This window comes from Bufo gargarizans, chromosome 4 (genome assembly GCF_014858855.1).
Source record: "Bufo gargarizans isolate SCDJY-AF-19 chromosome 4, ASM1485885v1, whole genome shotgun sequence".
Taxonomy (NCBI): domain Eukaryota; kingdom Metazoa; phylum Chordata; class Amphibia; order Anura; family Bufonidae; genus Bufo; species Bufo gargarizans.
In genome coordinates this window covers 231,047,987-231,070,734 of record NC_058083.1, presented here as the reverse complement: position 1 = coordinate 231,070,734, position 22,748 = coordinate 231,047,987, and the positions used below count along the sequence as shown (strand labels likewise).

The 22,748-nt window shown below is 42.5% G+C and overlaps 1 protein-coding gene across 1 annotated transcript in view; it reads left to right on the top strand.

The window, feature by feature from the left end:
- Positions 1 to 22,748, top strand: part of CUX1 (cut like homeobox 1) — a 182,349-nt gene that overhangs the window by 108,279 nt on the left and 51,322 nt on the right. Inside the window, exons 12-19 of the mRNA XM_044291108.1 lie at positions 247 to 295; positions 1,115 to 1,211; positions 2,148 to 2,822; positions 6,183 to 6,248; positions 14,315 to 14,416; positions 16,202 to 17,031; positions 20,467 to 20,632; positions 20,921 to 20,977. Of these exons, the coding sequence (XP_044147043.1) occupies positions 247 to 295; positions 1,115 to 1,211; positions 2,148 to 2,822; positions 6,183 to 6,248; positions 14,315 to 14,416; positions 16,202 to 17,031; positions 20,467 to 20,632; positions 20,921 to 20,977 (2,042 nt within the window). The remainder of the gene's footprint in view (positions 1 to 246; positions 296 to 1,114; positions 1,212 to 2,147; positions 2,823 to 6,182; positions 6,249 to 14,314; positions 14,417 to 16,201; positions 17,032 to 20,466; positions 20,633 to 20,920; positions 20,978 to 22,748) is intronic.

Here is a 22,748-nt window from a genome sequence, read left to right as displayed (position 1 = left end):
TTTATGCCGTGATGTGGCCTGCTGGGAATGAGATATGCATTATTTAAGTGACCCATAAGAAAGATGTATTTTATCTAGGGATAGATTGCTCTTCGGGTTCATTATCTGATTATTGCGCTGCGGAGCAAGTTGAGAAAGTTACCTGGAGTTGTTTTTCTGCAATGTTGACTCTCGGAAAACTACACTTGCTACTTTCCTACAGATATGGAAAAGTAAGAAGTGACCTTTCTCTTTTGATTTTTGCAGCATTCTGAAATCCATGGAGTTTTCCCAGTCTGAAGGATCAAGTGCACAGGTATAGTCCATGCTGAGCCTGTGATAACGGGACTGCTTCTACATTGCCGCCGTTTTTGTATCTTTTGTACATTTTTATTTATTTTTTTACAATATTTCTATGCAGATGTTTGTAGCCTCTTATATAGAGCAAATACAGTTCATTAATCCACTAGCGGGTTTTGTTTGCAACTGCTATAATCCCTTTTCTTTTTTTCTTTTTCTTTTTTTTTTTACAAGTTCTGGTTATAATAGAGCCAGAACGGCTATGTCGGATCAATTTTCAGATGGATACCAACAGATCCCATTGAGATGAATGGGGTCCATCTGGGTTTCAGTATTTTTGATCATAAGAATACCCTTGCAGACTGTGGTATTTTTTCTGTTCTAAATATGCACAAGGGTAACTGATCAGGTAGTGTGAACAGAGGCTTAATAATGCTATGTCCAGGTTGCATCTACTATTTTGTAAATTACATTTTTGCATTTTAGAAATCAAAAAATATCTAGTCTGCCCTGTTATTTCCTTTCTATTTTCTCATTTTATGTGGATTTTCCGACCACTGCTGGACATTTGTTTCAAGCATCTACTACTCTTTCAGTAAAATAATATTTTCTGACATTTCTTCCGATTCCCCTTCAGATTTCAGGGGGGCACCCTTGTTCTCACTTTGTTTCTTATTAAAAACACTTCCCCGCTGAACCTTAGTGGAATCTTTCTCATATGTAAAGGTTTTGATCATGTTTCCCTTTTTCCCTGGCACCTTGTAAAACTTTTCTAGTACAATGAGTAAAAGTCACATTGTTAATATGTTAACTCTCCTAATAATGCCTTCTTCAGGAAGCATCAAAACCATTGGAGGTTCTGTTACTGGAGAAGAACCGCACGCTGCAGTCCGAGAACGCCACGCTGCGCATTTCCAACAGCGACCTGAGTGGTAAGTTTGTTTTGCTGACTTCAGTAAGTGACAAAAATGAATGTGCGGTGGAAAAACTGAGTTAGAGACACCTGACAGCAAGATTAATGAACAACAGGATCCGCCAGTATTGTTTGACTTGTAAGGAGTGTGAGCGGGAGAATAGAAAACATCTTGAGGACCTCCATGGCATTGTGTTAAAAAAAAAAAAAAAAAAAAGAAAGACTAATTACCTTAGAAAATAGCAGTTCTGTAAGCTGTGCGACATTACAAGCTTGTTTTCTCCTCTGCCGTAGGAGGAAAGGTGGGATGATAAGAAAAGAGAGCTTGAATATACAGCGAGGGCGCTTCTCATTGGTCTTGATTAATAGTCGTAATGAAAGAGTTGGGCAGATTCTGCCTGGACCATTATTTGGTTCCGTTTTGGTTGATGTGCGTTGTCTTTAGAAAACTGGGCTGTACAGTTTGGTACTCTTTCGTCAGAGGATTTGTAGAGCCTTCTGTATAGCATGACACGAGCGTGATATTGGAGGATTTGTAACATTGGTTTTCTTTCATCTGCTGCATTCGGCTGCTCTCGAGTGTAAATGTTTGCTGTGGGGCCACACATTGACTTGTATTTGTATGCTGTAAGACCATGCTATCGTCCAGGATCGCATATCATAACCTAATCCTTCTATATACTGTACGATGCGGTGATTGAAGTGAAGTGCAATCATTTGTCATAGGTGTTCTCCAGGCTGCAACAAACTGTACAAGAAAGGTACAAACATGAAATGCATGTTGTTTGTTTTGGGGGCCAAGTTTGGCTTACTGAAAATTCAATTTAAAAACCTAATTGGCCCTTTTAAAAAAAAAAATGCACTTTTTCACTTTGTGGGGCAAACATTGCGTTTTTATTTTGGTTTTTCCCTTTTTAATCCCCCCATAATGCATTATGTTTGACCTTTCTTGTAGGGTCAGCCAGGAGAAAAGGGAAAGACCAGCATGAAACTCAGCGTCCTGCAACCTTGCCGGCCTCCCCTCCCTCTCAGTTGCTCCGCAACGCAGGGGAGCAGGCTTCCAATACTAATGGTACACACCAGTTCTCACCAACGGGTTTAAACCAAGACTTTTTCAGCTCATCCATTGCAAGCCCTACTTTACCCTTGGCCTCCACGGGAAAATTTGCACTAAATTCACTTCTCCAGCGACAGCTTATGCAGTCCTTCTACTCCAAGGCAATGCAGGAAGCAGGAAGCACAAGCATGCTTTTTTCAACAGGTCACTTCAGCACAAACTCCATATCTTCCCAAAGTCCATTACAACAGCCAAGCCCGGATGTAAACGGCATGGCTCCTTCACCAAGCCAGTCAGAGAGCGCTGGGAGCGTCTCGGAAGGCGAAGATATGGACACTGCAGAAATTGCACGTCAAGTGAAAGAGCAGTTGATCAAGCACAATATTGGGCAGCGTATCTTTGGACATTATGTACTGGGACTATCACAAGGGTCTGTGAGTGAGATACTGGCCAGGCCCAAACCATGGAATAAACTAACTGTACGAGGCAAGGAGCCCTTCCACAAGATGAAGCAGTTCCTCTCCGATGAGCAGAACATCCTTGCACTGCGGAGTATACAAGGCAGACAAAGAGGTGAGTGCCACGTTCCTAAAGTCTACATGGTCTTCCTAATCATTTCCAACACCCCACACTTCCAGAATACTTCATTATACAGCCATCATCTCCATATCCTGACACAGGCAACTAGTATCTCATTTGTAGACAGTGGGTGCAGGGGTGTGCTACACATACATATTCTCATGTCATTAGTCAAGGCATCGTAAAACGTAGAAGGCAGGTAGTCAATCCAGCAGCCAGGACTAACCAGTTACAACCCAGAATGCTATGTACCTACAGACCCCTATTAATGTTGTGAAATTTACATAATTTATTTAAAAAAATCTGCTTTGTCAGTAGTAATGATGCGGGTAAATCCCAAAATGTGAATAGTTTTTCATATCAGATTTTTATTTTTGGAGGTTTTTGTCCCACCATTTTTGGATGAGCACTTTTAAAAGATGGCTACACAAAAGCCATGTTCGGACTAGCTTCTTGTTCACTGCAGTGTCATATGTATGTGCAGAATCACTTGTGCATACATCCTTGTTATAACCTTGTGCTTCTAGGTTCAACTTTGAGCTCCTTTTTACCTCACGTCTCTCTTAGTATAGTTTTCTGACGTTAAATAGTTGATGTGCAATATAGTGGAAGCTATCGATTCAATACAAGTCATCAAGATGCAATGTGTCCTTTTAAAGTGTTCTTCAGACCTGATGGGTACATTCAACCCAATCCCACTCTGCCCTTTATATTTCCTCCCAGGATTCTAGGAAGCTGAGATATGAAAACTTATTTGATGTGGTATTGTTGAGGGTCACTGGTGTTTTTTTTTTTTTTTTTTTTAAGGGTTTTTCCAGGAGTAGAATATTTATGACCTATCCGCTCAATAGGTCATCTATATCTGATTGGTTGACGAGCAGCTGTTTGAAGAGGCTGCAGTGCTTCGGGGGAGTACTGCAGCCTCCTCACAGCTTACCAAGCACAGGGCTGTACATTGTATAGGGACTGTGCTTAGTATTGCAGCCCAGGGTCATTCACTTGAATGGAACTGACATGCACATAGTTTCAGGACACCAGCAAACAGCTCTCTATATCTCAGCTGGAGAACTCGGGTTTATTGCAGCTTCACCTGAATTTTTGAGTGGATTCAGACTTTAAATGGGTATTACAGTTACTAAATGTTATCCCCCTATCTACTTAATACAGTTACTAATTAATTAGTAGGGGCCCAACTGTTGGGACCCCCTTCAATCTCCGGAATGGTGGTCTAGTGGAGCTGCAGATCAGGCACGCACCCTTCTGCTCTGTTCACTCTCTTTGGGACTGTCAGAAGTAGCAGAGTGCTGTACTCGACTGTCTCTGGCAGTCCTCTGGAGAGTGCGGTCTGACACCCACCGATCAGTTGGTTATCTCCTATAGAGTGGAAAGTATAGCCCTTTAAATACATTGTCAAACAATATATACCATACTATAGCATTTCTTTTAAACTATGAAGAACCAACATAAAGAAGAAATCCACAACTGTCCATTTTATAAGCAGAGGTCAGTAGCTTTAACAAATCCCTATGTTCATCATTAAAGGATCAACCTGAAATGTTATGTTCCTTATCTATAATAGGTAATAATAACCATCAAAGCAATTTTCCATTTTCAAATGAACCTTTAGACAGGTACATATACTTTTATGCTTTTGTTCTCTGTACATTTTGTACAAGAGCTGCACAGGGTGGTATGTGACCAGTGCGGTTTATCTGTCATTATCTCCTACATTTACCTATGATTACATGAATTTTAGTAGGAATACTCTCTGGTATGAGGCGTTTTCTGAAGACTACGTGCGTTGTTATATCAGGTCGCTCACCCTATTTAGCTGCAGTTATTGTACCAAATTTAGAGGTACAGATAGGATTCAGGCAGTTATATCTGGTACCTGGAGGCATATTACAGCATGCGGAGGACCCCAAAGAATGTGATCGGCCATGGCTGACAATAGGACAGATTTATAAAAAGTGGCTAAAAGGAAAATTTGTAGTTTTTTTTCCTGGAAAGGGCAACAAAGACTGTTTTTCTTCAAAGAGGTTATCTTATGATTAGTATAAAATCGGACATCACATAGTACATGACAACCTCTTTCTAACAAACCTAGAACTAGATTTAGATCAAGATGGCAGCTCAAGTGGAGTGTCCTTTCTGCTGCATCTCAGGGGGGTGTCCTTTCTGCTGCAGCTCAGGGGGGGTACTTTCTGCTGCAGCCAAGGGGGGTTTTCTTTCTGCTGCAGCTCGGGGGGGGGGGGGGGGTGTCCTGTCTAGATAGATGGATGGATATGGGATAGATGGATATTGGAGAGATAGATAGATATTCTATTAGCGACTCTTGGGAGGCACAGCTCTGCTTTTTAATACAAGTTGGTGACGTTTTATTGGCAATAAATGAATGCAGAATACAGGAGCCGGTTAGTCTGATCCGGGGCAGTGACATATACAAAACACTTATAAAATTAATTATCTGTGCTGTTTTGGCATCCTGGTTACCTGGCTACTGGATACTGACACAAACAGATGTAGCAGAGCTGAATTTGTTGTTTGGAATGGATCTTTTGTGCACAGTGAAAACCTAAGTGAATTAACTTGTGGAAACCCCCAGTGATATAATGATGATATCATGTGTGAAATGACAAGCTCAGCTCTGCTGCTGCATTTTTATCATGATATATTAGAATTGAGGTTGGGAGATCAATGCTGTCTCGAAGGAATAAGAGCCTCTTTTGCCCGTAGTAATCTGAATTCAGCTTTCATTTTGTAAACTGCACTGGGAGGATGAAGTCTCTGGTCATACCCCCATGGATCCCTCTTTTCGAGGGACAGTCCTTGCTTTTCATCCAAGTCCCTTCCTATTTGCTGATTTAATCTCTCCCTCTCTTTTTTGACCATGGAAATAGATTTATGTTGAAGGAGTCAGCATTAATCACCTATCCACAGGAGAAGTGACGAGAACAGGGGTCCCGAGTGGCCTATCTGAATGGTACACGAGTGCGCATGTCCTCCTTCCACTGCAGCAGTCCATTCCCATAGAAATCAATAGAGCAGTGGACCAACATGCACATCTCTGCTCTATTGGAGACCACTTGGAGACCCTCATTCTTGGGAATGCTGAGGGGTCACTGCAGTCATACCCGCATTGATCTGACATTTATCACCTATCCGTTGACCATCCCAAAACATGGGCGGTATGTCTCAGTACCCTTACAAAGAGTAGTTAGTGGGCAATTATTCCACCATCTTATGCATTCACCCACATTAGATTTCCATTTCTTCATGTAACGTAGCCCATAACATTACAAAGCTGACATCCCCCCCGACTGTTTTGTTCTTACCAAACTTGTTTTTCAACAGAGAATCCAGGCCAGAACCTGAACAGACTATTTCAGGAAGTACCGAAAAGAAGAAATGGGTCTGAAGGTACGTGACAAGCAGGTGTCTCTGTGTTTGTAGCCAGCCGTTCTGCTTTCACTCTGCTCTGTGTAGTCATACTGTGGCATTTGATTCTGGCCTGGAATCTAATAGAAAAACAGCTGTAGTAAGTATAAAACACGGGCGCTCACTCTGGAGTATTAGACATCAGGAGAATACTTCTGTGCGGCGACCTGTTTCTAGATCAGGACATAAGCTGTGGGAGGGGGATAAATACAAGGTACACGACACTGAAGACCTATCGCTGGTCAGATCCAAATGCTATGTCACCTGCATAAAAATAATAACTCTGTTTATAGCGTTGTAGTATTCAAATGGTTAATTTTAGGGGAACGGCGCAGAATTGTTGGGAGCAGTTTTCCCTGTTTCCGTTCCTAGCAAGCCGTCTCTGCATGTTAACACGATGCTGAAACCCACTCGACGATCGGGACGTTATGTGGCTGGAAACACAATTGGCACCGCTCTTTTTATTATCACATGGAGTGGGAAATGAACTCGCTGCTAGCAATCTGCTTAGCACCATTTACAATGCACACATCCACTTTACAGCCCCGGTCACCGAGAAGCTGGGACAAGGTATTATACAGACAATCAGAGACTTTTTTTTTTAAGAGCTGAAAGTTTCTTTTTAAATGTGGCATTTTGTAAATAACAGAAAATTGTAAAGAAAAAATAATATATATCAATAATTGCGCACAAAAATATTCACTCCCTGCCCTTTAAAGTGTGGCTACTTAGCGATTTTGACTGTGACATGTCACGTGACCAAAGATCGCAGGATCATGATACTCCATCTCTAGGTAAATAAAGTGAAGTGGGTCACATTGCAAGTTTCTGCAGCCGAGACACCGGCAGGATTTCTGGTGTCTCGCGCCCCACAGTCACAGCAATGATAAAGATGCTGAGATCTCTGGCCACGAAAGGCGTCACTGTCCGTAATATTCTGTGCAGACATTATTTGCAGCATAAAGGAAAACTGTCTTTGTTGCCCATAGCAACCAGTCACTGTCGTGTTTTTAAATTTTTATAGTGACCTTGGAAAATGAAATCTGTGCTGTGATTGGTTGCTGTGAGCAACAAAGACCATTTTTCCTTTAAAGGGAATCTGTCAGCACCCCAAACAAGAGTAAGCAATGTATAGTGTAAGTGACACTTAGTCCGGTTATGTCATTTTTATCTTGCATTCTCATGCTGTGCTCCCATAAACCAGCAGTAAGATGCACACATAATGGCGAGGACTCCAGGAGTCCTCTCAATGCATCTTACTGCTGGTTTGTGGGAGCACAGGATCAGAAAGCAAGTGAGCATGAAGATAAAAATGACCTGATCAGACCCAGCACCCCATGCACTATACATTGCTTAGGCTACTTTCACACTGGCGTTTCTGGGTCTGCTTGTGAGATCCATTCAGGGCTCTCACAAGCGGCCCAAAAGGGATCAGTTTAGCCCTAATGCATTCTGAATGGATAAGGATCCATTCAGAATGCATCAATTTGGCTGCGTTTGGTCTCCGTTGGGTTTTTTAGACGGTCACTAAAACGCAGCTTGCAGCGTTTTGGTGACCGTCTGACGATGCGGAGCCAAACAAATCCGGCTAGACTTACAATGTAAGTCAATAAGGAAGTATCCGTTTTTCACTGACACAATATGGTGCAATTAAAAACGGATCCGTCCCCTATTGACTTTCAATGGAAGTCAAGACAGATCCATTTAGACTTAGACTTTTTTTTTTATGAATAATGCAAACTGATCCGTTATTAACGGATACAAGCGTTTGCATTATTGGTGCGGATCCGTCTGTGTAGATACAAGACCGATCCGCACAAAACGCGAGTGTGAAAGTAGCCTTACTCTAGTTTTGTGGGGGGGGGGGTTGCTTCGGAGCTGTCATATTCCCTCTAAACAGCGGCTATAAACCTGCCCCTGATCTGGTGCCTGCTAATAAGAGACAAAGGCCCCTTTCACACGGGCGAGTTTTCCGTGCGGGTGCGATGCGTGCGGTGAACGCACTGCACCCGCACTGAATCCTGACCCATTCATTTCTATGGGGCTGTGCACACGAGCGGTGATTTTCACGCATCACTTGTGCGTTGCGTGAAAATCGCAGCATGCTCCTCTTTGTGCGTTTTTCACGTAACGCAGGCCCTATAGAAATGAATGGGGTTGCGTGAAAATCGCATGCATCCGCAAGCAAGTGCAGATGCAGTGCGATTTTCACGCATGGTTGCTAGGTGACAGTCTATTCACTGTATTATTTTCCCTTATAACATGGTTATAAGGGAAAATAATAGCATTCTGAATACAGAATGCATAGTATAATAGTGCTGGAAGGGTTAAAAATAATAAAAAAGTTAACTCACCTTCTCCTCTTGTTAGCGTAGATGCCGGTCTGTTCTTTATCTGTGGACTAAAGGACCTTTGATGACGTCAGATCACATGCTCCATCACCACGGTGATGGACCATGTGATTGGAGCATGTGATCTGACGTCACCACAGGTCATTCAGTCCACAGCTAAAGAACAGACCGGGATCTACGCTAACAAGAGGAGAAGGTGAGTTAACTTTTTTATTATTTTTAACCCTTCCAGCACTATTATACTAAGCATTCTGTATTCAGAATGCTATTATTTTCCCTTATAACCATGTTATAAGGGAAAATAATACAATCTTCAGAACATCAATCCCAAGCCCGAACTTCTGTGAAGAAGTTCGGGTCTGGGTACCAAACATGCGCGATTTTTCTCACGCCAGTGCAAAACACATGACAATGTTTTGCACTCGCGCGGAAAAATCGTGCATTTTCCCGCAACGCACACGCCTCTTATCCGGGCAAAAAACATGACGCCCGTGTGAAAGAGGCCAAAGAGTTGTTTGTTTTTTTTTAGTTTTTTTTTTACTTTTAGACTCTGTTCACATCTGTATCAGAGGCGCCATCATTTTTAATGGGGAATAACACATTATGTTTTGCCCAACACAAACACCATAATGGAACCTGCTGGATATCATTATAAGTGGAGACAATCAGATGACGCTGGTGTATATATATCGTGCAACAGGTCCAGATGTGAATAGAGCCATATATGTGGACCCTGGTGCCTGACAAGGACCACATACAGGTCCTTCTAAAAAAATTAGCATATTGTGATAAAGTTCATTATTTTCTGTAATGTACTGATAAACATTAGACTTTCATATATTTTAGATTCATTACACACAACTGAAGTAGTTCAAGCCTTTTATTGTTTTAATATTGATGATTTTGGCATACAGCTCATGAAAACCCAAATTTCCTTTCTAAAAAAATTAGCATATTTCATCCGACCAATAAAAGAAAAGTGTTTTTAATACAAAAAAAGTCAACCTTCAAATAATGATGTTCAGTTCTGCACTCAATACTTGGTCGGGAATCCTTTTGCAGAAATGACTGCTTCAATGCGGCGTGGCATGGAGGCAATCAGCCTGTGGCACTGCTGAGGTGTTATGGAGGCCCAGGATGCTTCGATGGCGGCCTTAAGCTCATCCAGAGTGTTGGGTCTTGCGTCTCTCAACTTTCTCTTCCCAATATCCCACAGATTCTCTATGGGGTTCAGGTCAGGAGAGTTGGCAGGCCAATTGAGCTCAGTAATACCATGGTCAGTAAACCATTTACCAGTGGTTTTGGCACTGTGAGCAGGTGCCAGGTCGTGCTGAAAAATGAAATCTTCATCTCCATAAAGCTTTTCAGCAGATGGAAGCATGAAGTGCTCCAAAATCTCCTGATAGCTAGCTGCATTGACCCTGCCCTTGATAAAACACAGTGGACCAACACCAGCAGCTGACATGGCACCCCAGACCATCACTGACTGTGGGTACTTGACACTGGACTTCAGGCATTTTGGCATTTCCCTCTCCCCAGTCTTCCTCCAGACTCTGGCACCTTCATTTCCTAATGACATGCAAAATTTGCTTTCATCCGAAAAAAGTACTTTGGACCACTGAGCAACAGTCCAGTGCTGCTTCTCTGTAGCCCAGGTCAGGCGCTTCTACCGCTTTTTCTGGTTCAAAAGTGGCTTGACCTGGGGAATGCGGCACCTGTAGCCCATTTCCTGCACACGCCTGTACACGGTGGCTCTGGATGTTTCTACTCCAGACTCAGTCCACTGCTTCCGCAGGTCCCCCAAGGTCTGGAATCGGTCCTTCTCCACAATCTTCCTCAGGGTCCGGTCACCTCTTCTCGTTATGCAGCGTTTTCTGCCACACTTTTTCCTTCCCACAGACTTCCCACTGAGGTGCCTTGATACAGCACTCTGGGAACAGCCTATTCGTTCAGAAATTTCTTTCTGTATCTTACCCTCTTGCTTGAGGGTGTCAGTGATGGCCTTCTGGACAGCAGTCAGGTCGGCAGTCTTACCCATGATTGCGGTTTTGAGTAATGAACCAGGCTGGGAGTTTTTAAAAGCCTCAGGAATCTTTTGCAGGTGTTTAGAGTTAATTAGTTGATTCAGATGATTAGGTTAATAGCTTGTTTAGAGAACCTTTTCATGATATGCTAATTTTTTTAGATAGGAAATTTTGGGTTTTCATGAGCTGTATGCCAAAATCATCAATATTAAAACAATAAAAGGCTTGAACTACTTCAGTTGTGTGTAATGAATCTAAAATATATGAAAGTCTAATGTTTATCAGGACATTACAGAAAATAATGAACTTTATCACAATATGCAAATTTTTTGAGAAGGACCATATAAATGGACGGCAGCACTACAAGTAACCCATGGTAGTTGTAGGAATAAACCTTGTATTGGGCCCCAGGAGCTTTGAGCGTTTGCTTTAAACCCAGCACCTTAAATACCAACATTCTTGAGGTATTGTTGATGTGTCACATTTTGCCAATGTAACGTACCTAAGCATAAGTGAAATGATGATGGCTGCTGGTGCATTCTGCACTATACAGTGTACAGACGACCTATAGAATCTCTGCTGGAATTCTTATAGTTAGAGACGCCCCTCCCAATCCCACCTTTATCTCAGATGTATTCCGTTCAAAGATACTGCAACATTAAGAAATACGTGAAAGCAACAATAAGCTGTAATTTAAATAAGTGTTTGTCAGCATTCTGCTTGTACTAAACTGTGTGTGTAAATGTTACATGCTCGCCTGGCTCTGATAATGGGCCCATTTGTTACTGGTACAAACTCGAAAGGAGTTTATAGATAAATTCAGATCAGCTGGATTATTATCGTAAAAAAACGGTTAGGTCCCTGGTGTCTGATGGAAAATGTCTGCAGCCTTAATTTTCTGATATCGGCTATAGTCATTGTTTTCATGCACATATTTAAATGGGGTGTCCAGTTTATAAAAAATGCGCCCAGTGCCTCTAAATGTGAGAAAATAATAAGATTGGATACACACCACGTAATTCCCTCCCGTTTATAGCACTGCCGTCCTGGTCTGTGTTTAGAGGCTGCAGCGGTTACGTAGCTGTATACAGTACCGTGCACTGCTGAGGTCAGTGATTGGCTACAGTGGTCACATGTCATATACAGATATGTCACCGCTGCAATGGCAAGGGATAAGTGACAAGTATGGTATTTGATCTTTTATTATTTTTATCACATTCAATTAAGTTGGACATCCCCATTAACTTAACCCCTTGACTGAAAGAGGTTACGAAAACTCCTGTCAATAATGACCAATAGAGCAGAGAGTTTAAAGAGTATCTCTGATTATGAACAATTTTGCATAAATCAATAGTACAAGCAAAGGTAAAGAAAGAAAAAAACTCATAACATATTAGAAGAGAAAAATGACTCTTTCTCCACTTATCGGGCTCCTTTCCCTCCCCCCCCCACTGATAAAATCCATCTCCATAGAGGTGATCATTTATCATATTTACAGAGAGATCATGTTACAGTTGCCCATAGTAGTCTATAAAGAGGGGAGGAAGGAGCATAAGCAATAAACTAAGGCTTATATTAGACGTGTAGATCATCCAGCATTCCTTCCTTCACGACAGTGGAGGAGACCACTGCTGTTACATGCAGTGATCTCCTCCACAGTATGGGGAACATCGATTGCTAATGCCATTACTTGTCCCCATACTGACTAGTTGTTATGAGGGCAGCCGATCGTGATTACACAGCATGATCTGCCACCGGCAAACAGTGTTTTTTAAACCTGTTGAAAGATTCTAATTACGTGGCGGCAGTATCACACTGCCAGATACTCACTAAAGAGCTTCTAATATAAGCTTAACTGCTATAATATCTCCCATACACAACACACACAGAAAAGAGAAGAACCTCCTTATTTTCCCTCGCTGTAGCACACCCTCAGAAGCAGCTCCAGCATCATGGAGGGCATTATACAGCAGTACTGAGCAGTGTAGCTGTGAACCCAACACTTGGGTAAGATAGAAAACATACTAGAGCCTTTATTATAGTGGGCCTATGGACTTCTGTCTAGACATCTTGTATATGTAGCCTGTGCTGTATGGACGTATATATATAAACACATCCATACAACATAATGCTACATTTAAATAGTTGAGAACTGCATTTTGTCCATACACAGAAATCAATATCTGCAAGGAATTCAATACCCTTTAAGCCTACTGACCTCCACACCTGACTGGCCAGTCATTAGGGCATTGCCAATTGGGGTTCACAGCCCACTGGTCAGCGGTAAAGTCGTACGTGCAGGGCCATCATCAGTAGTGATGTAGTCATGAGGAATTTGCTTCACCCACTTCACCTAAGAGTCATTAGAAGTGCAATGCTACTTGTCGGCCAAAAAAGCTTCCTTGGTGCCCGATACCAGCTCCGAGACAGAAGTGCTGGCAAGGCCAGGCTATCAGAGACGTGGATTGCCTGAAGTACCTGAAATGATCCTGTCCGCACATCTTACTGTTAGTCCTCTTCTATTTCTGTGAGTCAGCACTATCAGTCCTGCATGTTATGTGATGCATTGACTCCTATGCATATCAACGATCTGTAGAAACCACATGATTAGCGTGGCACCTTGGCGCGGCCTTGCCAGAAAGATATACGATTACAGCTCATTAGAATTTCCAGCAGAGTTTAAACCAGTCAGAGCTAAAAATACTTTTTACTTGATCGAAACTTGGCAAACGGCTTTGACAGTCTGGCCAAATATCCTGCATTTGTTGATGTGTTCAATATCCTCTTTCCAACAAACTTCAGTTTGGAGAGAGAAAAAGCACTTAGGCTCTAATCGACTTGGCTTGATTGACAGGCCCCTTATAAAAGTATGGCAGTGGGATTTGCATTCATTTTCAGTTGTACAACGTATTGCCATGCTGCACATGACGGGAAGTGAGGGATGTTACAGAGGGACTAGAAATGAAAGGGGTTCTGCCATGACTGATGTCAAAGTCAGACATCCTATAGTACAGGACAATACCTTTCTAAGAAAGCTAGAACCAGTGCTCTAATGCACAGGGATCCAGAGATCTCCACATTCCCTGCTCTGCTAGATTATCCTCAGCCTGGCAGCTCTGGGGGCGTGTCCCTTTTGCTGCAGCTCTCTCCCTGTAACTGCCACAGCATCTAACAGAACATCTGGCTGGTGGCAGTTGAAGATTTAAACTGATCACTTTCAACCTCAGCTCAGTGAGATGGACAAAAAAATAAGGAAAACTACAAACAGCAGGTGGCGCCATACAGATACGTTTTATTGAATAGCTCAGTGGCTATACTACATTTTTGATTACATGCAATTCTAAAAGTATTTAGATCCAGGTGCTGGTTTGAAAAATGTAGAATCTGTTTTGTGACACAACCCCTTTAATTGAAAAATCTTACAGACTACAATGTGCAAGTGTACAGGTCCATAGGGTCTTCAGCTTAGCACCATGGTAGAGGGCCAGAAATACATAAACCATAAGGCACCCACATGTCAATACAAATCTGGCCATTTAGTGGCATTTCTGGGTCAATAAGTTACCTTGACCTTGCTGGTCTAATTTTCTAAAAACAGTAATAAAAAAAATGCTTTATTCTGTCTTAAGTGCTTTTTTCTAATTGTGTTTTATTAATATTATTGCCACTCTAGGAAATATTACTACACGGATCAGAACCTCAGAGACGGGCTCCGATGAAGCCATTAAGTCTATTCTAGAGCAAGCCAAAAGAGAGCTGCAGGTGCTGAAGACGGGTGAGTGGTGGACCGCTAGTCGTTTTTTTTTGTATGTGTGTGTTTGTGTATGGTTTTTGTTTTCTTTTTACATGATTTATTGCCTAAATTAGGCACATTATATATGTTGAATCATCTTTAAAGAGTATCTGTCCCTCTTGATGTTCTGTTTCAGTGAATACTTGAAATTACAAATTTGGAGAATCTTTTGTTCGAACTTTTTATGTAACTGTGACGTTACATTTTTATTCCTCCTGGAAATGTTTGATTGACATTGCAGTGATGGGAGTAATAGAGGCACATCATATTGACAAGGGGAATAATAAAGCTCAGTTCTCAACTTATTTTCTAATTTCTGAGTGGATTAACAGAGGAGCAACACATCACAAAGCTATAAGAAAACACGCTCAGGGCATATTCACTAAAACGGGGATGGCAAGAAAGCTGACAGATCCATTTTAAAAGAAATATGAACAAAATTATGTGTACAGCATAAGCGTAAATGGGAACCTGTCAGCTCTTCTGACAAGTCTGTGTTAGTGGATAATTCTGTTCTTCACATAAGAATTCTGGAGTTGTGCCATTCCTTCGTTACACCTCTCAGAAATATATGAATAAAATGACATCTGGATGTTACTATTTTGGGGTTATATTCATGCACAATCTTTAGGATAGGCTATCAATATCAGATTGGTGGGGGTCCAACTCTTTGCATCCCTGGATGACCCATTTGTATAGGCAGTAGAGCTTGCGCAAGCGCTGTGACCTTTTTTTTTTTTTATTGCATCCGTCCATAGTCCGTAAGCTTGCTTGCTTAGTTATGGCTTTTCTGAGTGCTACAGCTTTGTCATATGTCCCTATTCAGTCACCCGATCGTTGTGATGACGGGAGACCATCAGTCTGATATTGATGACCAACCCCTTTAATGAAACCATATACACCCTCTAGTGGCGGCTTCAGGAAATCTGAATTTTAACATTTTAAAAGGGTTTTCAGAGATTTTATTTTCATCCGATTGGTGGGGGTCCGACCCCTGGCACCCCCGCCAATCATCTGTTTTAAGAAGATACTTAAACCTTCTCGCAGCTTACCAAGCTCAGCACCAGACATTGTATAGTGGCTGTACTTGGTATCGCAGCTCAGCCCTATTCACTTCTATGGGGCTGAGCTGAACCTAGGTCAGTGATGGCAAACCTTTTAGAGGGTAAGTGCCCAAACTGCAACCCAAAACACACTTATTTATCGCAAAGTGCCAACACAGCAATTTAACCTGAATACTACAGTCCAATATAGTATATCTTTCATGTACTTTATCATATGACTATAATAACCTGCCTGTGCTGTTAATAGTGCGCCCTGTGCTGATGAATGGCAGGAAAAATCTGTCATATTGGTACGCCCTAGACTTCTCCCAGGGTACAGGTGCCCACAGAGGGGTCTCGGAGTGCCTCCTCTGGCACCCATGCCATAGGTTCGCCACCACGGACCTAGGCCATGTGACACATGAATGTATCGTCACTGGCCTAGAAAAAGCAGAGAGAAGGCCACGGCGCTACTGAAAGTTGATTGGCGGGGGTCCCAGGTGTCGGACCCCTACTGATGACCTATCTCGGAAACTCCTTTAACTGTATAGGTATGCAAGGAATTTTGAGCTCATTCTCAGAAATGAAGTTAGTAGGGCCTAAAATTGACATTCTGTTAAAAAGCAATGTATTGACCATAAATTGTGTTCAGTAAAAAGCTAACGGGTGTTCTTTATTCTTCTTTTCTCATCTTTTTTTTTTTATTTGATCTTTGCTTTTGCAGTTGAGCCGGCTCAGCCCCCTTCAGCATCCAGCAGTGGTAATTCTGACGACACTATTCGGTCCATTCTACAACAAGCACGGCGAGAGATGGAAGCCCAGCAGGCTGCTTTTGAACCTGCCTTAAAGACGGCATCTTTATCCCAAGCTGACCTTGCCATCCTCTCCCCAAAAATAATTTCCACCACTGCTGTCTCTTCTGCATCTACTTACTCTCCTTTAATTATGTCCTTGAAGAAACATACGCCTGTCTTAGACTCTGGTATCGCTACTTTACAAAACCTTTCTAGTGTAAAAAAAGAGCCACAGGAGACGTCAGTGTTAGAATTTCATGGCATGACCGATTCAACGCCAAGCATTCTAAGGCATGTAAAAAATGAGCTGGGACGAGGTAATGTTTGGAAAGACCATTGGTGGAACACTGTTCAACATGACCGGAGAAGCACTGCCATGGCCGAAGACACAAAAACGGAGGAGACCAACTGCACAAAGGAAAAAGTGATCAATCCGAATAGGTCAGAACGGAATCAACTCCAAGGACCATCATCTTCTTCAGATTACTGGAAAGAGTGGCCAAGTGCCGAGTCTCCCTACTCTCAAAGCTCCGAAATTAGCATGACCGGAGCCAGTCGTAGTGAGACACCACAAAACAGTCCACTGCCTTCTTCTCCTGTGGTCTCTATAGCCAAGCCGACCAAACCATCGGTCCCTCCGCTAACCCCAGAGCAGTACGAGGTTTACATGTACCAGGAGGTGGACACCATTGATCTGACTCGTCAAGTGAAAGAGAAGCTTGCAAAAAATGGAATCTGCCAAAGGATATTCGGTGAAAAGGTAACCGTCACGTGCATTATATTCACTTACCTTCACTATTACAATGTTCTGTTTATTACCTGCGACGCTTTCCAGAGAAAACCTTGGCACCGCTCGAGGCTCGTAAGCTGTTCTTGATATAGTCATTGCTTGATTTGTCTTGATTTGGGCACATGCTAATAAATCATACAATGTAGCCGCTCAAGGCCCATTTTGGCAGAAGGTAGATGTTGTTTCTGGACTGTCAAAACATGTACTTGACACAGATACGATAAATAAATGTTAGGGTTGGCACAGCTGAACATGGGCTGTCTGAAAATTGCTGAAAGATGCTTTCTTTTAGTGCATATAGGTTTGTTTGTTTCTTTAAGCACCCATACTCCTAGATAACATTGTCTATGAATGCTTCAGAGCATGCACCGTAGCGCCCCCTGTCTGTCACAGTGAGGATCAGCTGCTAATATAACAGTAGTATTAATGAATCCACAAGTCAAGAGATAATAATAAGAAAAAAAAGTTTATAATTCTGAATACTAAGCAGCTCTTGGTTCATTCCAGTGTGTGTGTGTGGGAGGGGGTCATGTAAAGAATGTAAAATGTGCTACCCGGTGCAGTGCTTTTCACTGTATTTTGGACACATGGATATTACAGATCCAGTTAACTCCCTGCTAGAGCATACTCTTGTCAAATTCCATACCTCCGGTAAGTGAAGGGCATCGTCTCATGCCCAGTCCGTGTAGGACATACACATTGCCACTTTTATCTATTTTATATATATATTTTTTTTTGGTAGTTGCAAAATGATAAGCACAGACTAAGGCTACATGCACACAACTGTATGTGTTTTGCGGTGTGCACACATCCATATGCCATCAGTTTTATTTTTTTATTTTTTGCAGATCCATTGTAACCATGCCTAAAACAGACAAGAATAGGGCATGTTCAAATTTTTTTTTGCGGGGCTACGGAATGGACATACTGATGCGGACAGCACACGGTGTGCTGTCCGCATTTTTTGCGGACCTATTGAAATGAATGGGTCCGCATCCTGTCCTAAAAAAAAACCTAACAAACACGGAAACGTAGCCTAATGGGGAGTCCTACATATATATTATAAGTATAGGGATAGGGATTTTATCAATTAATAAAAATTATTGAGAAGGAAAAGTAAAGCAGCTGGACCTCTCAGCCGACAGCTCCCCAACAGACAGGTCCGTGCAGATAATCTGAGTGGCAGACGGATGTCAGATCCCTGGGAGAGCAAAGGAATGGGCATGTTCAAGTTGTCAGTAGGCATTAGAGGATTGTCAGGCTGCCACCATACCCATTAGACTGTTATCGGATCACATAGAAATCAGTGGGATCAACTGATATTTATCAGCCTAACAAAGACCTGTTACCCCCTTGACATGTTTTAGTAAATATTCCACAAGAAATGACCATTCTGGAGCATCTTTTCTTAGAACTGTGTGTTGTGCTGTTCCTCTGTTATTCCTACTAGACATTTGTTAATGAATCTGCAACTGAATGTTACCAGTTGGGGCGGTGTCCCTGCACAGTGGGGACAGTGTGTGGTCAGTGGCAGACTGTGCAGGGACACAACCCTTTGACAAGGAAGAATGGTAACGCCAAGTTGTAAAATTTTCAGAACTTTCTAAAAGGAATACTAAGGGAGCAATATTCAGTTGTAATAACTTTGGAGCAATGTTTTATTATATGGGGAAAGCACATAGATACTAAAACGTAAATTAATTTTCTGAGTACTTAATATTGCTGACCCAACCTCAGGACAGGTCATCAATATCAGATTGGTGGGGTCCAACTCCCGGCACCCCCGCCGATGAGTTTTTGAGGAGGTTGCGGTGCTCAGGTGAGCACGACGGCCTCCTCGCAGCTTACCAAACACGGCGACGTCCATTGATAGCTACAGTGCTTGGTATTGCATTTCTGCCCCATTTACCTGAATGGGACTGAGCTGCATCTAGGACTGTGATGGCTAACCTCCGGCACTCCAGCTGTGGTAAAACTATGACTCCTAAGGTGCCCCATTGCTTGGCTATTCTCAGAACTCCATAGAAATGAATGGAGCATGCTAGGAGTCGTAGTTTCACCACAGCTGGAGTTCCGGAGGTTAGTCTTCCCTGGTCTAGGCCATGTGACCACTGTGCTCCGGGCTCTTCAAACAACTGATGTACAGGGTGAGTTGCACCTTCCGCCGATCAGATACTGATGACTTATTCTCAGGATAGGTCATCACTCTTTAAATCTCTGACCACCCCTTTAAGTAATATACACTATTAAAAGGTTTGTCAAGTTTAGAAAGCCCATTTTCAATATTAGATAATTATGAGTTAAAGGGGTTTTTCAGGACTTTGTTTAGGATAGGCTATCAATATCTTATTGGTGGGGATCCAGCTCTCAGCGCCCCTGCTGATCAGCTGTTTTAAGGAGCTGTGGCACTCCCGAAAATGTTGTATTCCCTTAAAAGGCGCAGTGAGGCCCCTGGTATTACAGTCCACAACAGCTTCATCACCTTCAAGCAAATAGGACTGAGCTGTAACACCAGGCACCGCTGCCGCTATGGCTGCAGAACTGTCCCAAGTGGACAAAGCATTCACTGCAGCGACGTGGCCCCTTCACACTGCTGCCATGAGTTGGACCCCCAACCAAGTACCTAGTCCTAATACCTAGTACTAATGGCCTGTCCTAAGTACAGGCCATCAGTGTTAAAGCCCTTGATAACCCTTTTAATAGAGAGGAGGATTCTATTCAGGATCCTCATATTTTGGGGAGCAGCTAAGAAGAGCGCCCCTATCTCGGGAGGACTGTACTGTGCTACCTTACACTGGCAGCGGAGTGATTTGAATGGGAACTGTGTAATGCTTGGATTTCCCTGTAGAGGCGCTGTAGAGAAGCTGAACATTTCAGAGATTACAGCTGACCGCTGCTGGTCCTGGCATAGGGACACTTTATCGCCAATAGAATCAAGTAAGAATTGGTGGAATCGGAGAACCTCTGTCCGTGTCTCAGTATTATTTGCACATGTACAGTGTGAATGTGGCATCTTAGATATTGTATACAATGTGATACAGTATATCTTAATGACTGTCATCCTATCACATGATGCCCATGCTGTAACAAGTCTGAGAGGTGACTGATTAAGTAGATTCATGTGTTTCCTCATAAGGTTCATTACCCAATATGTCCTGAATTAGAGACGCTATTCCCAGCAAAAACGCCTTCTAGGTTTCTTGTCCCTGCATGACCTTGAATAGTGTTTGCCCGAAGAAGAGCGACTCTGTCCTGGGTGGAATTGCACGTGTTTAAAATAATGAATTGCAGGAGATTTCCTCAGTTTTTTACATAATGAATGAACTACAGGACGTATTGAGAAGATATCATTTGCTGTATTTTCTTATAATAACCTTTGATTGAACCTGTGGTTTGGACTTTCAGGTGCTGGGCTTGTCACAGGGCAGTGTCAGCGACATGCTGTCCAGGCCGAAACCTTGGAGCAAGCTGACCCAGAAGGGCCGGGAGCCGTTTATTAGAATGCAGCTCTGGCTGAACGGTGAGCTGGGGCAGAGCGTCCTGCATTCCCAAGGACAGCAGCAAGGACAAGGTACTATAAATGTCGAAATATCTAGTGACTGCACTACCTGCCGTATCTCCTGTTTTATGGAAAGGTTTTAGACATAATGTGACCTTGACTACTTCTCTAGACAGACCTGACGGGGTATAGCGTAGTGTAGAGGGTGTAGAAAGTGAGACTTGTTCTGCTGTTGGCGGGCACTGAGTGCCATGTGTCGTAGTGCCCTGTGGCAAGTAAAGCGCTGATGTATAAAGATTCTTACAGGGATGATGTCTTTGCCACATCCTCTGCTGATCTACCTTTTATTTCCATTTATAGCCCTGCAATCTGCAGCAACTCAACAGGATTCTGTGATCGAAGGATGTCCAAGTTCAGGTACTTACTCTGCGTTTGAACACGATCTGAGATTTTTGACACTTGGGACGAAATGTGTTAAGGGCATTTGTGGGGTTTTTGTCACATTCATTCCAAAGTGCTGGAGAGTAATATTCCTTAATGTAAAGTAATTTCTTTAAGAGGTTTTTATTTTTTGGGCTACTTTAAGGATAGGAGATTTTAGAGATGTTTATACCAGACCTTAAGGATATCATTCAAGACATGAAGGCACATTTTTACCATAAGAGAATATAACTGAATTGATAGCAGGGTCCTCAAGTGAAGCTTTCACTGAGACCATTTCTCACATTACTGTTATTATTTTTTTTTACTTTTGTTCACACATTTTATATGTAGCACAGGTCAGCTCTGCTCTATGTGATAGATTAGATAGTTAGATATGAGATAAACACCTATAGTGCAAGAGACACCGTGATATGAGAGAGGTTAGATAGGGCAAGAGAGAGAGAGAGACACCTAGAGAGATTAGATAGATTGGTATTAGATTCATAGACACCTAGAGAGAGAGAGAGACGCCATAATATGAGATAGATTAGATAGGGAAATAGAGACACCTAGAGAGAGAGAGACACCTAGAGAAATTAGTTAGTTGGATAGATATGAGACAGATACCTAGAGAGAAAGAGACATTGTGATATTAGATAGATTACATAGGGCAATAGAGACACCTAGAGAGGATAGATGGATAATGAGATAGATACATTTATTGTCTCCCTTGATAACTAGAGAGCTTGATTTTGAAATTCAACATGCTCAATCCTTTTTCTATTGCGACATGGAGGAGAGTTTTCTCGCCCCATAAGATAGTTGGTTAGTCCCACCATTTTTGGCTGGTTCAGCCGACTCTTCCCTTAAATCGACTTCTTCTCTTCAGCTTCTGCCATCCAATATGAATGCACAACTTCTCAGACTACCTGGTGCACGCTCTGCACACCTCACATAAGCCTGATATTGATACATTCTGTCCGGTAGAAGTCCATAACCATGATGCATAAATCACATACCTTACAAATGTCAATGACACTAGCAGAAATCTCTATTTAGAGGCCTTTATGGTCATCCATTCTTTCTCATTGTGCCTCCCAATTTCCAACTCCATAAAATGGGAAAAATTGAGTATTTAACTGCAGTGATAGCCAGTTCGCATTGTTCGCCCCGCGAACATATGCGGGCTGCCACCTTTTTTCACAAGTCCGGCGAGGCACAGGTAAGCCCTTACCTGTGCCTGTGCCGCGAGCCGGTCTGAAAACAAATGCGGTCACCGGGAGCAGGCAGTTCCGAGAACAGCCCGATGAAGGCCCCCGGTGGCTGTTCTCGGAACTGCCTGCTCCCGCTGACCGCACTTGTTTTCAGACTGGCTCGCGCACAGGTAAGGGCTTACCTGTGCCTCGCCGGACTTGTGAAAAAAGATCGCAGCCCGCATATGTTCGCTGGCGAACAATGCGAACTGGCCATCACTGTTTAACTGCTTCCAATATTTCTTTTATCCCTTCATTCTAGACCTATAGCAAGAATACCAGATCACAAAAAAAATAAAAAGATGTCCCCTTTCTAGTTGTTCAGAGGGTCTAAATTTAGAAGAGGGGTTTTCCTGATGGGACAACCACTTCAAAATGCATTAAATTCCTCTGCATGGCTTTCTATTAGCCCTATTCACACATCATGGCGTTTTTACTGGATCCATTACAGATCAGTTACCTGTTTTACCTTTCTTTATTTTTCTTCTGGCATTGATAATGGGATGGTTTAG